Genomic DNA, 27054 nt, shown 5'->3' with positions numbered 1-27054 from the left:
ACATAATGTCTTATTATTAAACGCAATGAAAAGTTACTAGTTATACAAAGTTGTAATTAAAAGTTAGGTTAGGTTTAGTTAGTAAAAGTAGGACATGCCGACCAGCCCATACAGTGTTATTAATAAACGCGATGTAAATTTACTCCAAGTTTTAAATGACTTCTCCCTGTCACGTAATTCTATAGTGACAAAGGTAAGATCCGCCCACATAATTTTGCAACACCAGAGGAATCACAGGAGAAATTTGCAATAACTTTACTACTTACTTACTTTTTACACGTAATTCTGGAATGTGTGGGAGTGTCCGACCAATAGCCAAAAACCTGAACTAATACGAGGTCGCTCCAAGAGGACGAACATCCCAGGAAGATTCTGAATTTCTGGAAGGAGCTGGGCTGCTTGGAGTAACTGGCCAATACTGCATGCAAAATGGATTCAACCTAGTGGCTTAAAGTGGCGGAAACTAGAGCCCCTATACCATACATAATATTTGAGGCTACAATTTGAGTAGGCTAAGTACAAATGGCGAAAACTTATCATAGGTACGGAAAATCCGAAGCGTGGGCTGAGAATTTTCGAGAATTCCCTAAGCAGGCACATCTCGTACAAAAATTCCAATTTACTACCAACGAACAGCGTAAAATATGATAAGTAAATAGGGCCATGACAAAACCTACCTTGAATCAAGCAACATAGGTTGATTTATGAGTATTTTGATATTATCCTATCTGGCCACGTGGATGAAATGACTAAAAATATGTTCCTAAGACTGCCATGTGCGAGATATTTTGAGTCGCGAGGCAATGCTTGCATAAATATGTTAAATATGGCTGGAGCTATTCTTGTCGCTGCACTTGTCTCCCAACGACCAGACAGCACATAACTGGTGATTTCGTGATTCATATTGTTACGTAATGTTCATCCAACAAATTGCCGCACTTATACTCGCCACAGAAAATGCGGTGGGAAGACTTTTGATCCCTTTTTAAGTACATTGCACTCAAGGTGGGAAAATAATTAGTTTTATTAATAAATATATTTATAAAATAATTAGAGATTAGGATGCCGCAGTTGCTCGTCGTACCGCTTCGCTGCGACGTATATTTGAGCGAAGCGAGGTAAACTAAGTATGTGTACAAAAACAAAATAAAATTAATCAAACAAGATTTCTGATCGGCTCAATTTTTAAATAAATATAAATAGCGAATACTAATTTAGAAAAATTTGTAAATCATGTTTGTTTTTAATTATAATATTTGAATCAAGTAGAAATTCAAAATATTGGAGTCACCCGGTGGGATCTCCGCTCAGCTTCGCTCAATAATGCATCATGGTTTACGTTCTTTTAGAATTTAGATGAATGATGTTCTGATTTTTTATGACACTAAGGGACAAGACGTGCAGGACGTTCAGCTGTTGGTAAATGATATGAACTACCCATTACAATGCAGTGCCACTCAGGTCTCTTGAGAAACCCAAAAATTTCTGAGCTCCACTACAACTGCGCTCGTCACCTTGAGACAGTAATTTGATGATAAAATGAAATAAATGATTTCAAACAACAGTGAGACCTTTAGATAAATGGCAGAGAACAAAATTCTGTATAATTTAGAGACATTTTCTCTATGGTTTTTGAGTTATGGTCGAATTAAGATTTATGGATGACCCTGAATAATTTTTATTTGAAATAATCTTAAACGAAATAATTTATCCACAAAGTACAATAATTAATTAACTATAATGTCGCCTGTTTAACAATATATTCAAGGACTTGTGCAAAATGAGGACAATACGAATAAATAAAGAATCACGTAATGAAAATTAACAGCACACATTTTGTTCTAAAAATAGCAGTTTAATTAGTTAGACTTACCAATTTCACGTCCGCCGTTCCGATTAATACTAAATCACTACTTAGGCACTAGTGGTCTATAAGTGACTTGTGATGTCTAACGCTATGTCACTTCTCGTGCCTTATAAAAAATCATTTACTTTTATAATACCTTACTGGTTTCAAGGATAGGTGCTTATAAGCATCGGAGAACAAATCGTCACTATCCGATTATTTATGTTACGGGGCACCTAATAAAAATGTGGTTAGTAAGTTGCCATAGTTGATAAGTCAACATCAGTGGGATTATAATTTATTTATTTATTTACCACACACAGCAACTATCATTACAGGTATTACCTAATGCGACAGTTACAAAAAAACAAGAATTACAAACGAATCAATCTAAAACTAATCATACAATAGCACAAATTAATAAACCAAACATTACATTAGCAAAAATACAGAATAACAAAAAACTTGAACATAAAACTATTTACCATAACATACTACATATAACACTACCCTTGCGAGTTCACTCCACGTACACCCAAAAATGTCCACTTTGTGAGTTCAATTTTATGGCGAAAGGCTCTAGTTAAAGGCGAGATGTAAAAATGTATCTAATATTATATTGAACTTTGGTAGAGATGGAATAAGGAGTACTTTTGTATAATTTCTAGACGAGATAACATCGTCGTTCCGTCGCTTCGGGCCCCTAGTGGTGGATTGGCCACACAAGGCGGAGAGCAAGAGCTACTTCCCGCCGAAGGGTTACGCCTTCTTGCTGTTCCAGGTACTAAATCATCACTGTACACGATAATATTATCAAGGATTACTTTCAAACGATATACTTACAGCTAAATGCTTTTCATTTCTTTAAGAACCTTCGATACTGTTCTTTAATAATAACGTCAAGAGAAATAGGCGAATATCAAGTTTAAATTTTCCGATACATATGCATAGATACAGCAAAGCAAGTGTGTTTTTTTTATATTTATACAGAAAAACATAGTTATACATAAATCGGTTATACAAAATACTGTATAATATTACTTATAAACCTATAGTTCCCTAAAACTTAGTTTATGGAACATATAAATATGAGAAAGCTCGCTAAAATACGGGTAACTATGCCGAAGGAGTTACAAATTTAAATAATTAAATCATACTAAGAAAAAAAAAATAGCAATTTAAAGAGTCGAGAGCTAATACAGACTTTTTACAGTATCTATGTATAGAGCAGGCTTTCACTTTACTTATTTTTCTAACTTTGCAAAGAGGTTAAAATATATCTAAAATAACTTAACTTGACTAAGCTATGAATTAAGAGCATCTTAAGTCGTGCCATGTTCAATTCATATTGCAGTTAATGGTTTGAAATGTAGGCTTAAAACGTGAGGAGAATCAAGGTTTGTGCAAAATTAATCATCATCATCAGCATCATCAGCATCAACATCATCATCGTCGTCGTTGTCATCATCAGATAGAAGACGTTCACTGCTGGACAAAGGCCTCCCCCAAAGATTTCTACGACGATCGGTCCTGCGCTGACCTCATCCAACGTATTCCGACGATGTTGATAGAATTACAAAATTTATAGATCAAGATAAGTTCAACGCTTTTCCAGAGCAACTACTTTATGCCGTAAGTGTATGTGTTGTAAATGTAGAGTTTCGTGTTGTAGGACGAGAGCTCGGTGGCGGCGCTGATGGAGGCTTGCATTACGGATGACGACAAGCTGTACCTGTGTGTGTCGTCACCGACAATCCGCGACAAGCCGGTGCAGATTCGGCCATGGCGGCTCGCCGATGCCGACTTCGTTCTGGACGCCAGCATGCCGCTCGATCCGCGCAAGACGGTGTTCGTCGGCGGCGTGCCGCGCCCGCTCAAGGCTGGTGAGGAATTTGATGGACTTTCTGCAGCAAAATTAGGGACAGTTTGTCATGAGTACGAATACCGGCCGCTTAAGGCTGGTGAGGAATTTGATAGACTCTTTCTGCTGTGAAATTAGGGACAGTTAAGAGTACGAGTACCGACCGCTCAAGGCTGGTTAGGAATTTGGACTCTTTCTGCACTAAAATAAGGTACAGTTTGTTATGAGTACGAGAAATTACCGCTTGAGTCTGATAATTAATAATTTTATGAAATGTTTGTGCGACATAAGGGCAATTTGTTAGGAAGCACCTCTTCCTACCTACTTAACTGTAACAGTTTTGAGGGAGTTTAAGCAAAATAAGGAAAAGTTTTTTTTATATACAGTTTTTGAGCAAAATAAAACATAAAAGCAGTCACCTCAAATCAAAATCTCCAACTCTTTCTATTACGTGACTGAATGTTAAAAATGGCATAAAATATTCTAGGAATAAAGATCCAAAGGGTTTATTATAACGAATTTTAATATTCACAAACTTTCAAATAACGGCACAATGTCTAATATTCGATTAGTGATCGGGCGGAGTATCGCCCTAACTCGTCAACGGCTGCAGCAGAAATGTTTCGACGCTATGGAGACATCGCCTTTTATCGACATCTTCACCCTGTGAACTGTGAACACAAATAAAACTACTTGATTTGTATTTATTCTCTATTCGTGTTGAAAAATTGTTATGTCTTGTTTGTCACTGCAGGAGCAGTCTAAACTATGCCAATTTGTAGCCTCGTCGCTTGGTTCAATTCAGCCAAGTCTATTAACATGATCGTGTGCTTGCTTCCAGTGGAGCTGGCTATGATAATGGATCGTCTGTACGGCGGCGTCTGCTACGCCGGGATCGACACCGACCCAGAGCTCAAGTATCCCAAGGTGAGGATGACGAGATTTGCTTATCCTTACAGAAGTGGGCGCAGGTGTGATTCTTCTTATTTATAAGCGGAGCCCAAAATCAATGTCTACCCACAGGACCACTCTGAGCTTCAATATACTAAACCTTAGGTATACTGTGGCACTGCTGCCCATACAAGTTCTGTTAGAGGCAAAATGTTTAATGCAAATTGTTGGAAAAGTTGGATCATATGACAGACATATTATGTAGATTTGTCATCATCATTATCAGCCGGAAGACTTCCAATGCTGGACAAAGGCCTCCTCCGAAGATCGGACGTGCGCTACTCTCATCCAACGTATTCGGCAATCTTGTCCAGTTCATCGGTCCATCTTGTGGGAGGCCTACCAACACTGCGTCTTTCGGTACGTGGTTGGCATTCGAGGACTTCAGTGTCGAGTTATGTGCCCTACCCACTGCCTCTTTAGTTTCGTACGAATTTGCGCCATGTCGTCGGTGGCTTTGGTTCTCCTACGGATCTCCTGTAATATTTATAGTATCCTCCTTTAGTAAAGTAGATTTGTATCAATCTGAATTTTCCTTTCACACTGTCTTAGTTGTAATCCATCAAAAAGTAATAGTATGCCATACGCATTTCTGGCGTGGGTATTTCCCCGAGCAGTCCTAATCCAAGTCGTATTTTGCAGGGCGCTGGCCGCGTGGCGTTCTCGAACCAGCAGTCTTACATCGCCGCCATCTCGGCACGCTTTGTTCAGCTGCAGCACGGCGACATCGACAAGCGGGTCGAGGTGAGAGTGCACGTGAAAATTTTAGTAGATTTATGACAATAAGGTATTTAACGACCACGACATTGAGCGGATGGTAAGTGATACGACCTGCCTATTACAATGAGCAGCACTACTCAGGATTCTTAAAAAACCCAAAATTTCTAAGCGGCACTTCAGTTGCGCTCGTCGTCATCCTAAGACATAAGATGTTAACTCTCATTTGCCCAGTAATTCCACTAGCTACGGCGCCCTTCAGACTGAAACATATTACTTACACGTTACTGCTTCACGGTAGAAAAAGGCTAGTGATGCTGATATTTGGTAGCAGTATGCTGTGGGTAGCAGTTTGATATCCGGATCTACCGTCCGGACCACTTCAATGTCCTAGAGTATACACCGGATCTGTAGCGCATAAAACAGGTGAATGCATATTTCCAGGAGGTGGAAATGTTTCTCGTATGCAAAAATTTGTCTATGCGAAAATGTATAAACGATGCGGGATTCAAACATGTTTCCAGAGAGACATTTCTTCCTCTCTTAATCATCAACCGTTGAGTGTACCGCAAATAAAATGAAAAATGATGTTAAATATAAAAAATCTTGAAATTGAAGCTTTGAGTTGAGTCCCCAAGTTGTATCAGGAATACTGTAACTAATGGAATATTCCTTAATGTGAAGATGTTTCTTGTAAAAGGTTGACACAAAGTATTATGACATTATATCAATGAAAAATTAAATATAAAAATAAATTCCCGTCAGTGTAGGTACCAACAATTATAAGTTATATACATTAATTTAACATCCTCAGGAGACATATTTCTGATAAGGGTTTTGAAATAAACCATTTTAACATAATGTGCTTTACAGATAATTGATAAATTTTGCTTTTGCGCGCAGGTGAAGCCGTACGTGCTGGACGATCAAATGTGTGACGAGTGCGCGGGCGCACGCTGCGGCTCCAAATTTGCGCCGTTTTTCTGTGCCAACGTCACGTGTCTACAGGTAGGGACCGTTTATAAGTTTTGTAGTAAATTAGTTCCGCTCTTACTCTAAAACTCTTAGTAGGAACTAGAACTAGGCTTCATTAGATGAAATCAATATCTTTAATAGTTGATTTTATCTAATGAAGCCAAAAATACATCAAAGTTGCAAGTTGTATTGTAGAAAAGTACAAGAATTATTACTTAATTTTATTAAATTAATTGCATATAAATAATACTGTTGTATAAGCAGTTTGTCTAATCCGTCAACCGTTACTTAAGTGAGAACTGAGAAACAAAGAATAAGAACAGTGCCACGCGAAAACGCCAGCGGCAGGCAATCTTGTTATCGTTTTTTATGTTATCCTCTTAGATATTCATTCACTTAAGCTGCGTGTGATAACCAAGCGAATATTCTTAGAATAGAATGCACATACATTATTCATGTCACGTCAACAAAAAATCTGAAAATGTTTCAACTTACTGAAAATTGTACGTTGGCTTTAAATTTTTTCAGTATTACTGCGAGCACTGCTGGGCTACGATCCATTCTCGTCCGGGGCGTGAGTTCCACAAGCCCCTGGTGAAGGAGGGCGCTGATCGACCGCGAGCAGTGCCTTTCCGCTGGTGTTGAGCTCATGTAGGAGAGGGAGAGGCATTGCGAGGGGCTGGAAGGAAGGGATGTTAATAAAAAAAACACTGGTCGAGGAGGTATTCTTTAGATTTGCATATATAAAGCTGTTACGAATCAGAAGAGCAAATGCAATTCCAAAGATATTTTAAATAAAGCTGATTATCTATTCAAATCTAAAGAAGCCTTTGATGCATGCTAAAAATTTTTAATTTTTCCCGGCCAGGGATTTAAGCAAGGCTTTTGATAACGTTGGTATTGGTTGTATCGTTTTGATCCTTTATTGATACGAAATTAGTGAATTATATTGTAGTTTAATTAGTGTACAAGCCAACGAATAATCAACTGTAGCTTCGATGATGCCTCTCCCTGATAAGACATGCTTGTCCTCACTATGACAGGTTCACGCAAGGCACCGACGCGTGTTAGGGCCGCTGTTTTATACCATCTCACTTATCACTATATTACTATATAGATGATGCAGCTTTTAGCCTAAGCATATTAAAATGGCGGTCGACAACCGGACATGACTAGCAATCGTCGAAGACGACGTTTAGATTAGTAAAGGCAACATTATCCAAAGTTTAAACGTAATTCTAAGCAAAATAGTATTCAAGTAAGAGTCGCGCGTTTCTATATTGCCCTGTTTGTGATTTGGATGGAGCAATTTGGGAATGTGGGGACTTTGTTGTAAGCAAAATATATCCAAAAGTAACTTAGCTAGTTGTCAGTGCGTTTGTGGGTAAGCTCTATACCAAGCAGTGTCGCAACAAAAGTGCCGTGGCACATTTTTGTCGCGGCGCTCTCTTACATTAAGATTAAAGTAATATGTAAGTGAATGTCATTTCTCGAGAACATTATTGTACCTGTGTAGCTAGAGTGAATTTCCCAATTTCCCTTGTATTTTTCTATTTGGATATTGTTGCTCTCGTTTTTCGACATTAAGACGGATTGTGACGGCGTTGTTTATTTGATGAGTTTGGATCGGAGCACGTGTATCTGTGAACGATATTCACGATTTTCGATTTTCCTCAGGATGTGTTCAGAGTGGTTTTGTTCCTAATGTCGCTACCGTTTTGTTTACTTGGGAGGCGGTATGGACTGGTGTTAGTACAAAAATGAAAACGTTACCATTTTTGGCTGTAGTTACCACGGTTATTCTTATATTTTTTTAGTCTTGTAGTATAATATCTTATATTAGATGAAATGTATTTTTTAATCCGCCGGGATAGTGCAATAGATAGTAGTTTAGATATATGAAATGGGGTTGATTTCACCCTTCGCTCTGCTGTCATCGGGAGTACGACGGTGCGGTGCTTTGCAAATTCAAGTCGTTGAAATCCAATAAATTAGGAATTTATTATGGAAGTCTTATCTTTGTTTAGTGGTCAATTGATAATTAGAGCTGTATAAGAGCAATCAGGATTTATTAAGATTGGATTTGGCATGGGGTTTTTATCAAATAATAATTTTATCGAATCAAGTCTGTTATGAGACCCTAGTTTTTTCTATGATTTGAGACATATTTTTTTGGATTGTGAAACTTATGATTAATTAATTATTTCCATTAGATCTTTAATTTAACTCTATTATTATTTGGATGATATAATTATATTTTAATCAATGACGACATACATACATGCATCTTGGAGCATGATATAAGCAAGGTATGAGAGGAAATATTTTTTTGTACTTAAACGGATACAGATTTCGTATCCCGACCGACCACGGAAGTTTATAGACTGTAGATAAGACTACGTGAGTTTTTGATGATTTTTTCATGATTTTTGTAAAAGTTTTTTCGTGTCGTGTTTTTCTCTGTTATTAGTAAGGCGAAGTGCCTTGTGCGACGAATGAATTGGTGTACCCCTCCCATAGGCATTTACAAATGCAGATTTTAATTATTTCATACCCATTATGTTTTACCGTCGATTCATTGAGTAAATTTCATGCCCTCTTGTGTCGTAAAAACCAATGGGGCTACAAATTGTAGCGAAACAGTAACAGCGTCGCGTTGGGTCTAACTTTAATTATTATAAAGTACAGCTATCTTGCGTTAATTCGGGATCGACTAGATTTAAAATGCACACACGTGCGAGATAATACTAGTACCTAGTTAAATTCTACTATATCTTTAGATTCTATTAGATTCCCTTTATATATATAACACTGTTTGCACTTACATGCTCAGTCAGGTCGCAACATGGTTTATCATCTTTCATCTATTTTTGTGACTTTGGCTCTTCATTGATCTCCGCTTCGTTTACAAAGGTTAGTCACAAAGCAAATTGGTGTTCGTAATGTGCAAGTCGGTGGTACCTCTATTCAAATCCTCTTCTGCGAGAAGCTAATTGGCTCTAAATTTTTTCTAGTAAATCTCTTCTTTCTATTATCTAGCCGGCCACAACGTATTTTAAACGTGCCGGATGTGTGTGCATTTTCCACCCAACATTGCTCAAAGTTTTCTAAAGTGCCCCCTTAAGCCCTCCCTAGTGGTACAGGACGCGTTTGTGTGTTGTGGTCGCACTGTCCCATTTTGTATTTTTATATTTTTATAAAAAAAAATTGATTGTGAAATTCGGACGTGATTTATTTATTTTTACGACGCAACGTTGTAGCTAAAGTACGCTAGCGTTTTAGATGTTTTCTACGTTTATATAATGGCTTTGGACTACCGAGCAATCGGTGGTCCGCTGCCCGCGAATTGGTGTTAGATTAAAAATAAACTGAGGTGATTGGATGGGATATGAGGTCTGTGACGCGTGGTGACGTAGACAAATGACGTCATTTTAACGGTTTGACTGCACTGGTCGGGAAGTAGATTTTATTAGTTATTTTTCAATTTTTAATCTCTTATTGTTTTATAGCCGCAAGGTCTTATCCAAAATCTACAATCCAACAGATGTTGAGTTTTTGAAGAGGAATTACTGATTTTTGGACGGCCCTTTATTTTGTTTTTAACAAAGAATTTCAATAATTATTGTGAATATTATCTGCATGTAGATTTTGGATAAGAACATAGATTGGTTTCGTTACTGGACACAGGCTTGTCATTGTTTGCGGAGTTTGTTCCCGCGGCCTCGTGTTTAGACTGTCCTTTAGTTTATACTCGATTGTCGAGTTTTTTTCTCTTGAGTTTGTATGGTTTAGTATTTTAGTTGTTTTGACCAGTTTAGCCGCGGGGGTGTTTTTAGTTTTCGAGTAGTTTGTAGGACGATTGCTTGGTTTCTTGTTTACCTCTATTCTTGTTGTAAGTTGTCTGTTTTCTATTATTAGCGGCTGTTTGGAGGCCGTGTTTTTTTTTCAACCTTTTAGATAGTAATTTTGTCGCATTCGCATATCACGTGTGCACTGTGCGGGGGGCATAGCGGTGACGTTTGACGTTTAGGATTTTTGACTTTTGTGACTATACTACCCCTTCTTTTGTAAACTTCTAGCCAATTGTGAAATTATTGTTATACGATTTCGTCGCCTCGTCTTTGTCCCGGGTGTGTTTATTTGCACGATCACTTGCATGTATATAGTAATGTTGATTCTTAGTGAAAAAAATATTAAAAAATCCGCAAAAAAAAGTTTTTGTATCGAGTCACGGCCGCGGACCGAGATTAGTGAATTTTTATCTCTGCACTCGCCCGAAACGATTGGCGGCTTGTAAGTTTCTCGTAATAATAGAAATTCTAGTGAAATTATTACATTAAAATATAATATAATAATAAATAGTGAATGTAGCGCAATTCATTAATTAAATACTAGTTAAAAGTTAATAGTACCTAATACCCTTAATGTTGCTAGATGTTCGTTTGTAAAAAGGTTTCGTGCACTATCGTTTGAATATTTTTCTAATTGCAGTTTAATAGTTTGGGAATTTTGAAAATGGCCGGGTTTAAGGTGTATAGGAAATATTTTTTTAGTGAATTATATCGATGAAAAACCGACTCCCTACAATGATTTGTGGTTGGCAATACTTTTTATATCCCTGGATCCGTAGAGACGCAAAATTCTTAATATATTCCTGGATCCTCAGCCTATTGATCATACTAGGATTGCTTGTTTCTACAATAAGAATACGCCATAAATGTCTCAAATATACATATCTATGAGCTGGGATATCGTAACTATTGCCAGTCGCCATTTTACCATAGACACTGAATTGTTTTCGGTATATCTGTGTTGCTTGTTTAAATTTTCGCGGTAAATTGGAGTCGGTCGTAAAATATATTATTTCAAATTAGAATTATATATTTTTATAGATGGTTATTTCTAACAAGTTACTACAATCAATTTTGTTGATGTTCCGAATGGCGGTTGTCGAGCTATAGACAGTCTTATTGACGTAAGATTGTAAGTAGAAAATGTTAATATGATCCATGGGGCATTGTCCTTTCTCAATCTTTATTACTAAACGAGATTTAAATCAGCAAAAATAATTAAAATAATATCCAAAATTGTCCCAAATGTTTTAAAATTTCTTAAGAAGCTAAGATATCGTCTATGCCTCTACAAACGCCATATCCGAACGATAGGTAAATAATTTGAATACATTATTATCAATTGATATTTGTAAAGAATTTTATTTTTTTCTATAAATTGTATCAAATATGTTGATCGTTTTGCCCGATTTGTAAGAATTGTTTATGAATTTTCACAAAAAAATTGGAAAGAGCGATGAATTTGTATGACCGCGGATATTGTTTTAAATAAAGTTTTGTCAATCTGGTCTATCGGATATAAATTTCAGTATACTGTTTCACTGTGTACCGATCAGCGGTTTGTCATTAGATTGTCTATTTATTGAAGATTCGTCATTAGATTACCTATCTATTGATTGAAGATTCGACATTAGATTGCCTATCTATTGATTGAAGATTCGTCATTAGATTGCCTATCTATTGATTGAAGATTCGTCATTAGACTGTTTATTGATTGAAGATTCGTCATTAGACTGTTTATTGATTGAAGATTCGTCATTAGACTGTTTATTGATTGGAGATTCGTCATTAGACTGTTTATTGATTGAAGATTCGTCATAAGACTGTTTATTGATTGAAGATTCGTCATTAGACTGTTTATTGACTGAAGATTCGTCGTCACTAGTAAAACACCTTACCATGTCCAGTAAAAATGAAGTATCGCTCTATCCAAGTATTCAGCGCATCAGTGGTTTTAAAAATTTGTAAAGTATTATAATTAGCGACGCAACGGTCGCCGGTTTGAAGATGAAATTTTGTTAAAGTAGCGCTTTTAGCTCCTTGTTTGATTGCGACGGGTTATTTTAGATAATTGTGGAGATATTAAAATGAATTTGAAACTTATTGCGTTTTATGTATTAGTGTATTTTGTTTTAACATCATATTATTATAGTTTAACGTGTTGTTTTCTATTTGTAGTTGCTGGAATTTATTATGACGGGATATGTATTTTGTGATTTTTTTTGTAGATTTTAGTTCTTTTTCTGAATATGGCGGCATTTGTATTAAGCTAGGATATCAATGAGTTATTTACTTTAAGATTAAATTTTAATTATTTTATATAATTTTTAAAAGGTATACTTCGCCATGGATTTTTTATGCTTTTTTCTTGGAGATTGAAACATTTTAAATTTAATGTTATATTTCGTAATTGCTGAAGCATGCACCTCACTCATGCATTCTTGGGGTGTATAACTTCTTTAGGGTTTCTACTCTGGGTTTAGTTGATTATAAACTGCCGTCATAATAGTGTCCGGTACAACTGCTCTAGGTTAGTTATATTTCCGACTCATATCCATTTCCAATGCAGTGGCTCCCACTTCTAGTAATATTAAGTACATACAATTAGCTGCACCATTTTCTCCACTAACGACCAAAGACAACGTCCCAAAGACATGAAAAAGACACGGCGTGTTGCCAAATCCTAGAATTCCCAATTTCGGAGAAGATGCGCTAGGGGCCCGTTTAGTTAGTTGCTTGTTTTGATACATTATTTTTGAATTTATTCCTATTTATTTTTTACTATGTTTTTGTATAACGTTTTTTTTTGTATTCAATTTTTAGCGTAGTTCTTATTCAGTATTTTATATAAATATAAATTATGACGTATTAGCTTGGCGTAATGCACATTGGCCGTAATTGTATAATTACATGTAAAATTATTATCAATAGGCAAATATATGTAGTTTAAAAATTCAATTGGAACTTTACATTTTATTTATCCCTTAAATCCTTTAGATCAAATAAATTTGTATTTCACGTCTAGATCTCGGAATTTCTATTTCCTCTTTGCATGCAGTAAAAAATCGCTCTTTAAATCTTACCAATGTCTCTCAGAATAAAAAATTGGGGCATTGGGAATCATTTAAGTAAATTTTGAAATTTTGCTTAGACGTGCTATATATTGGCAATCTTCATAGTAATTGGTCTAAGGGATGTCAAAGGATATTTCTATTTATAATACAATTGTGTTTTATATATTTATATAATATGTAAACGATTATTATGTAGAGATGTAGAAGTTGGGTTTTTATTTAATAATTAAGAGTGATTATTTTTGTTGTTTGAATACATAGTGTTACATTAGCGGTAACCGACTTGGGGGATGATTTTGCGGGTATTTTTTTTTGCTGGCAACTTACATCTGTAAACTTACACTTGGACTTTCTGTTATAAAAATATCAAACCGAAAGTATTCCTATCCCTTGCATTCCTCTCGGGTCTTACCTTCGAATATGTACTAAATTAGTCTACAACTGGAGATTTTTTTTTGGAGAACCAGTAACTTTAAGGGCTACATTACACCGCGACACAAGGGTGGGGAAACCAGTCGCCGCTACCAATTTACGGCCGTCTTCAATAACCTATCTATCCTTAGTTTAACTTACTAGAGGTAGACAAATCTATCCTTTTACGCTTACTTACATTTCAATAACCTATCGACATAAAGCATTGAACTATAATTATATTGAACATAACTACGGATAGATAAGATTTTGTCATTAAACGGTGACAGCAATGTATCCGTAACTAGAGATACGATATTGAAAACGGCCATAATTGTATACAGCTCTACAAGCCATTACTTTCGTCCGTTTGTTTGCGCAACTAATTTGGTGGCGCGACCAGCTCGGACGCGTCATGACTGGTGTCCTTAGGGTGACTAGTTTGGCAGCTTACGGACACCACGCGCGACTGGCTGCGCTACCGTGGTGTCCCGATGAAATATAGCCCAAACGGTTAGATTCTCTATCACAATACGCAAACAACTGTATTGTTGTCACTGTCTCCATAACAATGGAAAAAAGAAACAATATACGAATTGGTCATGGATATTATTTTAATGAAACGCTGTAGCGCCGGAGATAATAATGTATGAAAACTGGCTCGCATATTTTAAACGTTTCGGGTTATGAGTTAGCGTTATTGCGAACATTAAACCATATTGGCGAAAGCATGGGAAGTGTTAATAAATTGGCACAAATACATTTTAAAATTTACTTTATGAACTCATTACTTAATTTTTTTAATTTTATTTGATTTAAATATATTCTCTGCTTATATAAATTAGAGATTTGAGGTATATTTATGATAGCATTGTATTCAAATCATGAATACTATTGAAACCTATAAAAATATCATGAAATGTGCTAATATAACAGTTTTACTGATACTATACTCAAGCACTCCGTTTTACCTATCAAAGACGGAAAGAAACTCGGGTAGATAACGTCCTAAAGTTGCCAGTAATAATAATAAAATATTGCATTAAGTAACCTTGTAACTTGCACCCTCCAAGTCTGTAGGTATCGTTTAAACTTGAATACTTGAATTTTTATATGAATTTTATTATCATATGGTATTTTACTAAATATTAGTCCAATATTAAATATTTCACATGCTTGTTTTATTGCTTTCTCACGGAAATGGCGCATCAGAAAGACCGACAGCGAACAACGCTCTCTCTTCTCTCACCTTCAGCGAACCTCACACACACACACACACACACACACACTCACACACACTCACACACACTCACACACAAAACGCCTTTCATTCGTAGTCGATCTTGCCGTCGTTAGTTTTATATGGAGCCAGCATGACGAAAATAGCCACAAAATCACTAACGGCGACGAGCCAAATAATTCCTATTTTTTTCCTTAGAAGCGTCTCTACGCTATCCGATGTAGGTGCCTACTTACTACGAGTAGATATCATGTCCCATTAGAAGCTAAAGTTCCTTTCCTATTTGTGCCGTAAAGTAGCAATGTGTTAGCATTATTGTTTCGGTCTGAAGGGCGCCGTAGCTAGTGAAATTACTTGGCAAATGATGAATGAAATGTTTTTCCAAGAATCCTGAGCGGCACTGCATTGAAATGAGCAGGCCGTATTCATCGCCATCAGCTGAATGTCCTGCTCGTCCCTTATTTCCATAATAATAAAAAAGTAATGGTCCTTTTTTTAAGATACTTTAGTGGCATAAAAATGAAAACAGATTGCTCGTCAAAGCTAAATAACAGATAGAATAAACTGTGCCAAAATTAACAGGACGATAATGAGGGTATATTCAATTTAATTACAGATACATCATTATTATAGGGTTTAGCGACAAACGTCACTATATTGTGGTTTCTGCCGCATTTATCGCGGGGAGTGTTTGCCGAGGAGTTTCTCCTGATGCCGAAGAATTACACACATCGCAAACTACAATATCATCCTCGCCATGACTTTCACTCTGTCAGATTGGTCTTCATGGCTGTGAGAGCCCCAAGTAAATAGATATTTGAAGGGGCGAATTCGCCGCGATTATCTAGAAGACTACCAAAGCGCGAGCAGCTGGGCCCATATTCCTAGATACGTGCACTCGCTCTGGAGTTTATTTATTTAGTTAAGAATTATTTTACTCTTTGCTCTGGAATTTGACCGTTAACTGAAGACAACAAGCCATCTCTAGTATCTCGAGGCGTGACTTGCGAAATGATGCGATGGTTCCTTTCCTGCAGATTCACCCCTTCTGGCCAAGGCCTTACTTGGGTTTAAGTAACATAAAAATATTCTATTCGCGCGCCTCCGCCCTGAGAACTGAAATCTGATCTGATATAATTACGAAAAGATCGTAGTGTGCGTAAGCTGGGGACGACTTATATTATCATAAAGCAGGGCAGCTAATGTAAGTTTTTCTCTCTTTAAAAGCGGTGTTGCTCTTTGCCCCTTCATTCTGTGCTTTGGTGTTGTCTTGGTGACTCGTACCTTCATTTGGATCTAAAAATGCTTAGAATTGCTCTATTAAGTGGAGGTGAACACTTATCACCCAGTGAGTCCAACGTTCATCCATTAGTGACTAACGTAAGAAAATTTTATATGTGGCTTTCGACTAGCATTTCACCACAAGCACAAAAGAGACAAAACTTGAATAAGCATATACACAATAAGAAAATCTACAGGTAAGGTTACTAAGAAGCTGCTTCTGGAATGCGAGGCCATCGCCGCAATGAGGGCAGGTGGTAACCTAGCCTTGAGGTATCAAGGCCCTCAATATCCAGGCAAAGGACCTATCCAACCCGTGTCCACTGGCCTGGAGGATGTAATTAACGGCCATTCCCAATATATTTCTGTCTTATAAACTTATCGACGGTAACTCACCTTATCCGTACACGCTGTTTGTCAATGGGACGACGTATGGCTTATCAACGATAGAAGTTTGTATGGAAATTACAATTAACGCGTGCCAATATAAGGCGATAAGAATGACTTATAGGGTAAATTGGCACAGCTTCAGATTATTGACAGCTAAATACTGACAGTAGAAGGTAGTAATTTATCTCTATCTGCAGATAGTATATTGGGAACGGCGGTTACAACTAAATATAAGTCCTGAGAATACAACAAAACGATACGGCCGAGCCCGAGGCATCGCGGAGCTGGCACCGATCTTCACACCGCATCCTATGTTGATCCATCTAGTAGCTAAGTAGACTGTATGAAATATAATTGTCATGTATTTTATTTATGAAAGAGGAAGACAATCGAGCGTACGGGTCACCTGGTGTTAAGTGATCACCGCCGCCCACATTCTCTTCCAACACCAGAGGAATCACTTGCCAGCATGCACCAGGTCCGCGCGTGAAAGGTGTACGCGCTTTTTTTGAAAGAAAGGTTCGAAACTTTCTGGAAACACCGTACAAGGAAGAAATTTAATTGCAAAATCGTGACCTTTTTAGTTATAATACCACAAACTAATGGATATATTTTGAAAGAGAAGTACATGCAATAGTAAATAACAATAATAAAGTAATAAACCACCCATAGCTTCTCATATGAGAGGAGATACACTTATTAAAGGCACCTGGAAATACTATGCAAAGATTTCTAATTTGAAGTAAAATACTTCTTAATGGGAGGTTAAACCGCTTTTTTATGAAAATAAGGGACGAGACGAGCAGGACGTTCAACTGATGGTAATTGATACGCCCTGCCCATTACAATGTAGTGCCGCTCAAGATTCTTGAAAAACCCCAAAAATTCTGAGCGGCACTACAACAGCGCTCGTCACCTTGAGACATAAGATGTTAAGTCTCATTTGCCCAGTAATTACACTAGCTACGGCGCCCTTCAAACCGCAACAGTGATGCTTACACATTACTGCCTCTCGGCAGAAATAGGCGCCGTTGTGATACTCGTAATCTAGCCGGCATCCTGTGCAAAGGAGCCACCCACTGGTAAAACCGCTTGGTAACGGCATACGCCATTATGTCTGGCTTTCCTTTCTCTCACGCACACGGCAGCGGTAGGCAGGCTGCTCCCCTCTCACTCTAACCAATTGTTATGATTATAGGATTGAATAATGAAACTAATAATGTACATACACAAAATTCTAATATACATATTCAAGAACTATAATCAATAATAAAATATATTTTATAATCAATAAAATATATTATAAGTAAATAACCTTAGCTTATCTCAAGATAAACAATTGCCTGATGAATTGATCACCGCCATCCTCATTTTCTTGGAACATCAGAGGTATCACAAAAGTGTTGCCCGCTTTAAAGAAAAGTCTATAAAATGGCTGTAATTCAAGTGTCTGTACTATTGATTGCTATGGGGAACGCTGCCGATATTAATACAATATTTGCGCTGCAGAAAAGGGCTATTCGCGCTATTTATATATAACCTAGGTCCTAAAGAATCATTGAGAGCAAAATTCAAAGAAATTAACATCTTGACTGTTACTTCTCAATATATTCTTGGTAATGTAATGTATGTTATGAAACTGACACAACCATAATGTTAACACCAGGAACAGACATAAGGTCATAATGCCTACTACTGGGCTAAGTCGAGTTAGTAAGTCTTTTATGGGGCGATGTATATGCTTTTACAACAAGATCCCAGAAAATGTTCAAAAGTATCACGTCAATATCAAAAGAATTGTTGAAAAATGTTTGTGTGGTAAAGGTACTATAATATAAATGACTTTTTTAATGATACCACAGATTGGGAATGGAGACCCTCAGGCTATTAAAATATAATTTTAATTGTACAATATTACTTTGTAAACATATTTTTTGATGAAAAAAAAAGCCCACTGAGTTTGTTGCGCCCGTTCATCTCAGGCCTGAGGCATTCATTTTGGAATGGGTGGTAGTTTTTTGGACTTTCAATAAGTGATGTCACATCCTATCTATATATATAAAAATTAATTGCTGTTCGTTAGTCTCGCTAAAACTCGAGACCGGCTGGAACGATTTGGCTAATTTTGGTCTTGAATTATTTGTGGAAGTCCAGAGAAGGTTTAAAAGGTTCATAAATATGAAAATGCTCGGAATGAAATAAAAACAATAATTTTGTTTTTCCTTTAAAGTGTGCCCAGTCGTTCAGAAATGAAATTGAAAGAATAGTTTAAAATGAATAACTTATTAAAATCTTTATATCATTCTAACTTTCTTCGGAGGTAATAAAAAAACTTAATTTTAGCTACCATAGTTGTTGCTACTACTATAGTTGGTAGATTTTATGTACGACTTAATATTTGGTAGGTCTGAGAATCGGTCGTCATCTATTTTATATACCCTAAATTTTAATAATTGATTTTTTTCTTATTATTTTATATAGCAATACAACGTTTGCTGGGTCAGCTAGTATTGAATTAAAATATTTGAATTTGTCAGCCAACATGGACATCTAGACATAGTCCATAAATCTGAAATGATGGTGGTTGTCAAAAACTAAGGTTCAGCGAGGATAAGCAAAAGAAGGACTAAATAAGACAGAAGAGATTTTTTTAACAGCTTGCATATTTGTTTCAAAATTTATAATAAAGTAATAAAATAGTTAAACTGTTAACTGTAATAAACTTAAGTAGAAATGGACGGGTCATATGATCAGAGGCCCAAACAAATGGTCACAGAAACTAACCCATTGGTACCCCAGAGATGCTAAAAGAAAGTGAGGCAGACAGATACTAAGTTGGGAAGATGATATAAAGAAGGTTGCTGGATCAGTTTGGAGTAGAGAAGGGCGGGAGAGAGAGCAATGGAAGGTCTTAGAGGAGGCCCATGTCAGTGGACTGAGATACTGGCTAGATATATTGTTAAAAAATAATCATGTTACTACATCACTAATATCTAGAAATAAAGGCTATCTTTATAAGAAAACTGTTATATAGAAACACTGATCATTACCGTTAAAACTGGAATGCTCTCCAACACCGTACCTTTACACTAGTACAGAAGACTCACTCCGCAAAATCAATTAAAGAAAAAGAAACTCTTGCTATACAATAAGGTGTAATTCAGATCACAACACTATTAATTTACATTTTTAATCACCTAGAATTTGCCTCTTTCTATCGTATGACCCTTACCTCTTCTGACAATGTGAGGCTTGTCTTCTTTACCTAAAACAGCAGGACCAAGATATACCTTAGGGGTATAATAATATAATATAGTGACCCTAGTTAGTTAGTTAGTTTTTTTTATAAAACAAATAGCTATTTATTACCCCGCCAAAGATGGGAGGACAACCTGGACAAATTTACAGGAGTGACCTGGAGCCGGGTTGCCAAGGACCGAAAGAAGTGGAAAAGGTTGGAGGAGGGCTATGCCAATTGGCAAACAGCTGAAGAGTACCTGGATTTATACAAGTTAGATATAAGAAATTGTATTGTTTTTTTATTTGAATAAAAGGCATTATTATTATTATTATTAAATAGGTATTCAATTGTAATTTAAAATCTATATTCTTTTATTATCAAACCTATGTTAGTTGAAGATAGTAATGTATTATTTGGAAGATCATGACATATTGAACATAATTCTTTTTACCTTCAAAAGTTAGCAACATACAACCTTCAACAGAACCACGAGATGCGTTAGACTTGCACACATTCTCTTTGATATTAAATCAACAATAAGCAAAACTTTTTTGCGGTTGGCTCTTGATCTAAGTACAAAAAATGAAACAACCATTGAACCTACTTAGTATAGGTAATAAATAGGTAGCTATCATAAATGCTAAAATAATAATGATCACTTTAAATAAGATTGTTTCAGAATTTTCACCTTTAATGTGCTTTCCTTTTTTATGTTTCTCTCTCTGTGAAGTATGTAAAAACAAAGCTCGCATATGTGTCACTGCTCGCTCATATGTCCCTACTGGCTGGCCTACTGTATAGAGGCCGCCTCACATACTTACGAATTTGATACCTACATGTGGAGTGAGATAGGCCTGCTTGCTGTGACCTTTCTACAAAAGCCACAATTTAAATAATAGAATAGCATAAAATTGTAGTTAAGATATCACTGCTTTTGTTCTAAATCTATTAGAGTATCTAATTGTAACAATTGAAAAATGATGACAGAGATATCTTGGTGAGTGGAAATTTGATGTACACATTTAAGTGATAGCAATACAGGTACTACCAATTAAATCTAACCTGAGTATTCTTGTTTTGGGTGCACCAATCCTTGGAAGAATAACATGTGTGATGTCAATAAAAAACTAGGTAAAAGTAATAGTATGTGCATCTAATAACTTATATGTCAAGATAGTGTTTAATGTAACAATTGTGAAGACATCAAAAAAAATTACAGCAAACTGTAAGCCTCTATTATCGCAAACCACATTTATCACGGGGAGTGTTCCGAAGAGCTGTTTAACCTGATTCCTGCCACCGAATTCCACCTTTGCATGACATGCCACAAGTTCGGATGTCATCCCCACCATCTGGATGTGTTGCCGTCCTCCACAGTGCGATTTTCAAGGAGCTTTATTCCACTACAAAGCTGTGAAATGAGAATCCTTGTGTGGTATTTCGGGGACGATATGACATGGGTACCTTACCAAAAAAGTGTGTACACCTTCCTTAAAGGCTGGCAACGCTCCTGTGGTTCCTCTGGTGTTGCAAGAGATAGTGGGTGGTGGTGATCACTTAACATCAGGTGACCTGTACACTCATTTGTCTTCCTATTCCATAAAAAAAACCACAAAAACAACAAAGTGAATGATGAAATGGAATGATGTATCGCAAGACTTAGCTAGTCATACACACTAAAGTAATAAGTGTGGCCTGTTGTCATGAGTAGTAACAGCAAGGCTTTTTCTAGAAGTATAGATTATCGAGGGTATCTTGATAAAATTTGGTAGTTGTATTTATTGTAAATGAAGTGGTGATAAAACTGGTGGAATCTGCTATATTTCTTGGCATTATATTGGATTCCAAATTACAATGGGGCCACCATATTGAAGGATTGGAAAATGGACTTAGTTCTGCAACATAGGCAGTTAAAAAGATTAGACAATTAACTGACATAGATATGGTGCGACTAGTATACTTTAGTTATTACCATAGTTTTATGTCTTGTGGTATATTGCTATGGGGCAGAGCTGCCAATATAAATACAATATTTGTGCTGAAGAAGAGGGCTTTTCGCGCTATTTATAACCTAGGTCCTAAAGAATCATTGAGAGCAAAATTCAAAGAAATTAACATCTTGACTGTCGCTTCTCAATATATTCTTGATAATGTAATGTATGTTCATAGGCACATAAGTAAATTTGCTAGAAACTGTCATAACCATAATGTTAACACCAGGAACAGACATAAACTTATAATGCTTACTATTAGGCTAAGTCGAGTTTTTTACATCTTTTGTGGGGCAATGCATATGCTTTTACAACAAGATCCCAGAAAAATGTTCAAAACAAAAGTATTACTTTATTCAAAACAATTGTTAATAAACATTTGTGGTTAAAGGCTACTATAACATAAATGACTTTCTTATTGATACTACAGATTGAGAATGGAGCGACCTCCCTCAGGCTACTAAATAATAAGTTTAATTGTACAATATTACTTTGTAAACATATTTTTTTGATGAAAAGAAAGGTTGAGTTTGTTGCACCCGTTCTTCTCAGGTCTGAGGCATTCATTTTGGGATGGGTGGTAGTGTTTGAGTTTCAATAAGTGATGTCAGATTCTATTATGAATAAAAATATTTGAATTTGATTAACAATATTGTGTTCCTGTTCTGGAAAACCTATAACACAGTAATCCAAGTATGCAATAAAAGCCAATAAGAATGTTTTTATATGTGTAGATTAAAGAGAATAGAGTATAAAAATGAAACAACCACTTACATTATAAAATAAGTTTATTAAATCTACTTCTTCTTATGCTGACCTCTTCCTGTACCTCCACCACGTAAGGGTGCTGGTCTGCCTCTATTACCAAATGTTCCTCTACCGCCTCCACGTCCAGATCGCATGTTAGAACCTCCTCTACCTTTAGAAACATCATTTCGGCTTCTTGCCTTCACCAAAGCCTCTTCTTTAACCATGTCAATGACTTCATCTGGTATACGCAAATATTTGATAGTAGAACCACGAATATAGCACTCGGGCATCCTCCAGAACTTGTCTCCGTCCCGCGAAGTACAGATGACTTCTCTTAAATTTATATTCATCCAATTATCGCAGCTAACAAGATGCCCGTTATAAGTCTCGCCATTTTTCAATTCTACCAGCATAGGATGGTTCTGCGCTGTTCTCAGTAGTGATAGCGGTAACATTTTAAATTATTTAAAGATAAAAATATGAATTAATCTATTATTTATTAAATAATTATTGCTATAGGTTCTTTGCAATCTACAAATACAAACAAAACATTTTATGGTTAGAACCACGGACGAGTAAAAAATAAGGATTCCGCGCCGTAATAGTGACAAGTGAACACAGCTGACAGAATACTATTACTCTAACGACAAGTGTGAAGTGAAGCTCCTATAAGCCAGTGTGTATGCAGTTACGGGGGATACCAGATAGCTTTTTGTCCCTTTATTAGTCATAATATTATATAGCTACAATTACTTTAAATTCCGATTTTTTAATTTCTGATAGTCAGATTGTTTCCTAAAATAAAAATAAATAGTGCAGGGATAGTATGAGTAAACAGTTATCTATTATAGTTATATATTACATAAATAAACACTAACACATTGAAAGTAAGGATTGCGGGTTTGATTCCTGTGTCCATGTTACTTTTTTTTTTTTTTTTTTTATATATTTATCATATTACATATACCGATATAAAACTAGGTCAAATTAGCATCTAAAAAAAAAACACAAAGGTTAACAACTAATGCTAATAACACTTGTTTACAGTATCTTTGTTTTAATTTTCTAGTATCTTTGATTTTTGTCATATATTTTATTAACGTGTTTTAATTCATATGGGTAGTATGCCTGAAATAAATATTTTTTTATATTTATTATTATTTAACTGATATAACGTGTGTAAATGATTACGTAGGTACTAACTTTTCCTATTTTTAAGAATACCTACACAAAATTCATTCCTTAATTATATTTTTTTAGAGAACAAATAACTGTGTGATTTCTTGTGATTTGGTTTGCAAAATAAATACATACATACATTTAATCACGCCTCTTTCCCGCAGAGACCACATCCTTACATACTTGTTTCACTTCGTCCACTTTCATTATTCCTTTCATACATGCTCTTCGGTTTAAGGTAGGGTTTACTCTTGAACTGGCCATTTGTCAATACGTCCCTAATTTGATCTCGAAACATCCGCCTAGGTGTACCCTTTCCAACACTTTTTACCCTACTACCCTTTCCACCATTCACACTGGCCTTATACACTTTCTTCGCCAATTGCTCTTCATTAATTCTCTCGACATGGCCATCTGAGCATACCTGCAATTAGCAAGGGATATACCGAAAGGGACAGTGTTACTGAAAAAACTTCTACGTAAGCAAATAGCACTCACTGTCTACGTCTGCTGCCTACCCTAGTTTGTTTTTGTAGTTTGATAGTTCAGCTACCTATATACGCACTTGTTTATTAAAAATTATTACATTTCGTATTACATTCACTTAAACAACGCCTTTTTTACATCATTTCCATATTCTACCTCAATCATCCCGCAACAGCATCAATGTTTCATCATTTCTGTACGTTAATCTATGTCCGCACTCGAGACTCGAATCGCGTTGCGGCGTTTAGCTTGGATCATATTTATTAGCGTCATATTTATTTTGTTAGGGAAATAATGAAATCAAATAAAATGTTATAGGTACTTCATGAATCCATAACTGTGGTATGTAATTCTATGATTTATTTTACTTTCGTAATTACTGCATCTTCCCATAGCACAAGACGGCATTTTCATAGTGTACCTATATCAAATTGTAAGCAATTCTGTCAACAGCAAACCGTACCGTTTTCGTATCGAGAGAACGACCACAACCAAAGGAACCAATTGTCTCCAATTAGGCGATTCATTTTTGGTGCGCTAGTGACATATCTACCTCTTATAATACTTTAATATGATTGGTATTCATCTGATAATCGGACGACTTATTAATTTTATTCGTCCGCTTGGCACTAGACCACGGACGACTAGAGACTTCGTAAAAAATTATAAGTGACAACTTAGAAAAGAGTGACAACTGACGATTGTATGAAACGTGCAGATGACGGCTATAATCTTGTAAAAAACGGAAATAGCCGAAATCCATTTACGTCTGTAACTGTTTGCATTCAAACTTAGCCGGATTACTAAATTATCATTTGTAGAGGTGTGTCATTGAAGGTTTTTAAATTAATTTTATTTAACTGTTTTTGTCAATGGTCAACAGGTTGAAAAAACTGTTAAATCATCAACGGGTTTTGAAAAATCGGTTAATGCACTTATTCATAATTTAGGTTTTTATTAGGTTCATACTTCATATTATATTAATAACATTGCTAAATTTAATTTATACGTAGTACCTATTTTGTCAATATAATATCAAGTCAACGTTTTCGTTCGCAAATTCGTCAACTGTTTTGAATTAAGCTGTTTTATTGAGGCATTCAATTTCTTCATTTATTGCGAGCTAATGACGAGGACGTTGATTAAATTTATTAGCTTATTACGTTCAATAGGTTTTTTCGTTGAAGTAAACAGTTAATTCGTGGACGAATATAAAACTGTTAATGAAAACAGTTTATTGATATAACGACCACTTCTAATATTTGTCACTTTCACTCGTTAGAGTAAAAGTGTTCTGTGGTCACTTCACTTGTCAGTGACAAAACAATACCGGTGATCGAGAATAATCTTGTTTACTTTTTACTTTCTCTACATTATCAATAAAGTGAAATAATCTTAGTTTTCACTTCTCATAACATAATATAACATTGTATCTAGTAATTACTTTCTGTATTCTACGACGTATGGTGAGTTTTCTTGATATACATCATGTTGTGTGTATTGTTTACAAGGTTGACCACGTTTTTCATAAACAGTAAAATAGCAGACTACATACAAGTTAAAACTCTCCAAGACTAATATATAATTGATTAACGGACGTCCAGTGATTACTTTACTAAGTACAAATAACTCAGATCGTATTAATAAATTGTAGAAGATCATAGTCTAGGTGCACCACATTTTTTTTTATAACTATCTAGTAATACATTTATTACAAGCATATCTTACTTAACTCTTAAAGTATTATCTGAATTTAGTAACACTTACTAAAGACACTACAGGAACACAAATTCTACAAAATCTAATATCAAAACTATATAGAGATATATATCTCTAAACTTTATATTTTATATTTTGAAACTAAACTTTAAAGTCGGAAATATGGGATTTATAAGAAGAATAAAATTAAGATTAACAATATTAAGACAATTTACAACATTATGTTAACATAAACCTGTTCTTATAATTATAAGGGATTAGGTTCAAATTTGTTATGATTATGTTATTAAAACTTCAAATTTGCTATACCGTTACAGTTTATATCACTCGTGCAGCATGCTCTGTCATACTCAGTGAGATCTGATACTGAGCAAGTTATGGATTATCATAATTTAGTAATGAATATCATGTTTCTGTATTCTGTGGTGTGTTCGGTACGTGAATATCAGATATTGTAATACAAGTCAGTAAGTGGATTTTAGATAAAGTAGCAATTTTTCATGGTCTCTACAATTTAGTAGAAATACTTTTTTTTTAAATTTCACTAATGCTTTAGAAGCGCAAACAAAACCACTAATTATTGATAGCTTGCAAATTACGAACTGAAATTTGAAAAAAATTGTATGTTTCAGTGAAGGACAATGCCTCAAGCAAAGAGAAAGACACCTTTCAGTGGGAAGGCAAAGAAACAGCAATTGCAAGCAAAAAAACAAAACAAGACTTTACTTTTGTCCTGTAAGTATATCTTATTTTCAACTTTTTTTATATTTTTTTTTATGGAAAAGGAGGACAAACCAGCGTACAAGTTCTACTAATGCTAAGTGATCACCACCCACATTCTCTTGCAACATGAGAGGAATCACATGAGTGTTGCCAGCCTTTAAGGAAGGTGTACACATTTTTCTTAAGGTACTCATGTCATATCTTCTCGAAAACGCGAGTATGTTGAAGAATGTTTGTTAAAAACTGCATGGTACAAATGGTAGTGATGATATTAAAGTATTACATATTACATACAATATTGTTTGTGTTGTGGTGACACTGACTGTGATAGTGTGTGTTACTTTCATGTTCGCCCTATTCAGCAACTC

The 27054-nt window shown here is 35.7% G+C and overlaps 2 protein-coding genes across 2 annotated transcripts; one reads left to right on the top strand and one right to left on the bottom strand.

Annotated features, from left to right (window-relative positions):
- Nucleotides 1-3516: 3516 nt before the first annotated feature.
- Nucleotides 3517-14857, top strand: LOC126974883 (translational regulator orb2). The gene is made up of 5 exons (XM_050822588.1): nucleotides 3517-3729; nucleotides 4549-4634; nucleotides 5301-5402; nucleotides 6279-6383; nucleotides 6879-14857. The coding sequence occupies exons 1-5, from the start codon at nucleotides 3543-3545 to the stop codon at nucleotides 6993-6995; spliced, it is 597 nt and encodes a 198-aa protein (XP_050678545.1). The 5' UTR covers nucleotides 3517-3542; the 3' UTR covers nucleotides 6996-14857.
- Nucleotides 14858-22599: 7742 nt separating this feature from the next.
- LOC126974914 (U6 snRNA-associated Sm-like protein LSm4) lies at nucleotides 22600-23197 on the bottom strand. The gene has a single exon (XM_050822652.1). It carries the CDS (start codon nucleotides 23032-23034, stop codon nucleotides 22627-22629), a length of 408 nt encoding a protein of 135 aa, XP_050678609.1. The 5' UTR covers nucleotides 23035-23197; the 3' UTR covers nucleotides 22600-22626.
- Between the last annotated feature and the right edge of the window lie 3857 nt (nucleotides 23198-27054).

The sequence above is a fragment of the Leptidea sinapis genome, chromosome 2 (assembly GCF_905404315.1).
Source record: "Leptidea sinapis chromosome 2, ilLepSina1.1, whole genome shotgun sequence".
NCBI classification, from domain to species: domain Eukaryota; kingdom Metazoa; phylum Arthropoda; class Insecta; order Lepidoptera; family Pieridae; genus Leptidea; species Leptidea sinapis.
The sequence above is the reverse complement of the archived record's forward strand: the minus strand, read 5'-3'. Positions and strand labels throughout refer to the sequence as shown.

Coding starts and splice junctions, on each gene's coding strand:
- LOC126974883 (XM_050822588.1), top strand. CDS start 3,543: ATGGAGGCTTGCATTACGGATGACGACAAGCTGTACCTGTGTGTGTCG. Junction 4,635..5,300: donor CAGAGCTCAAGTATCCCAAG/GTGAGGATGACG, acceptor CGTATTTTGCAG/GGCGCTGGCCGCGTGGCGTT. Junction 5,403..6,278: donor ACATCGACAAGCGGGTCGAG/GTGAGAGTGCAC, acceptor TTTTGCGCGCAG/GTGAAGCCGTACGTGCTGGA.
- LOC126974914 (XM_050822652.1), bottom strand. CDS start 23,034: ATGTTACCGCTATCACTACTGAGAACAGCGCAGAACCATCCTATGCTG.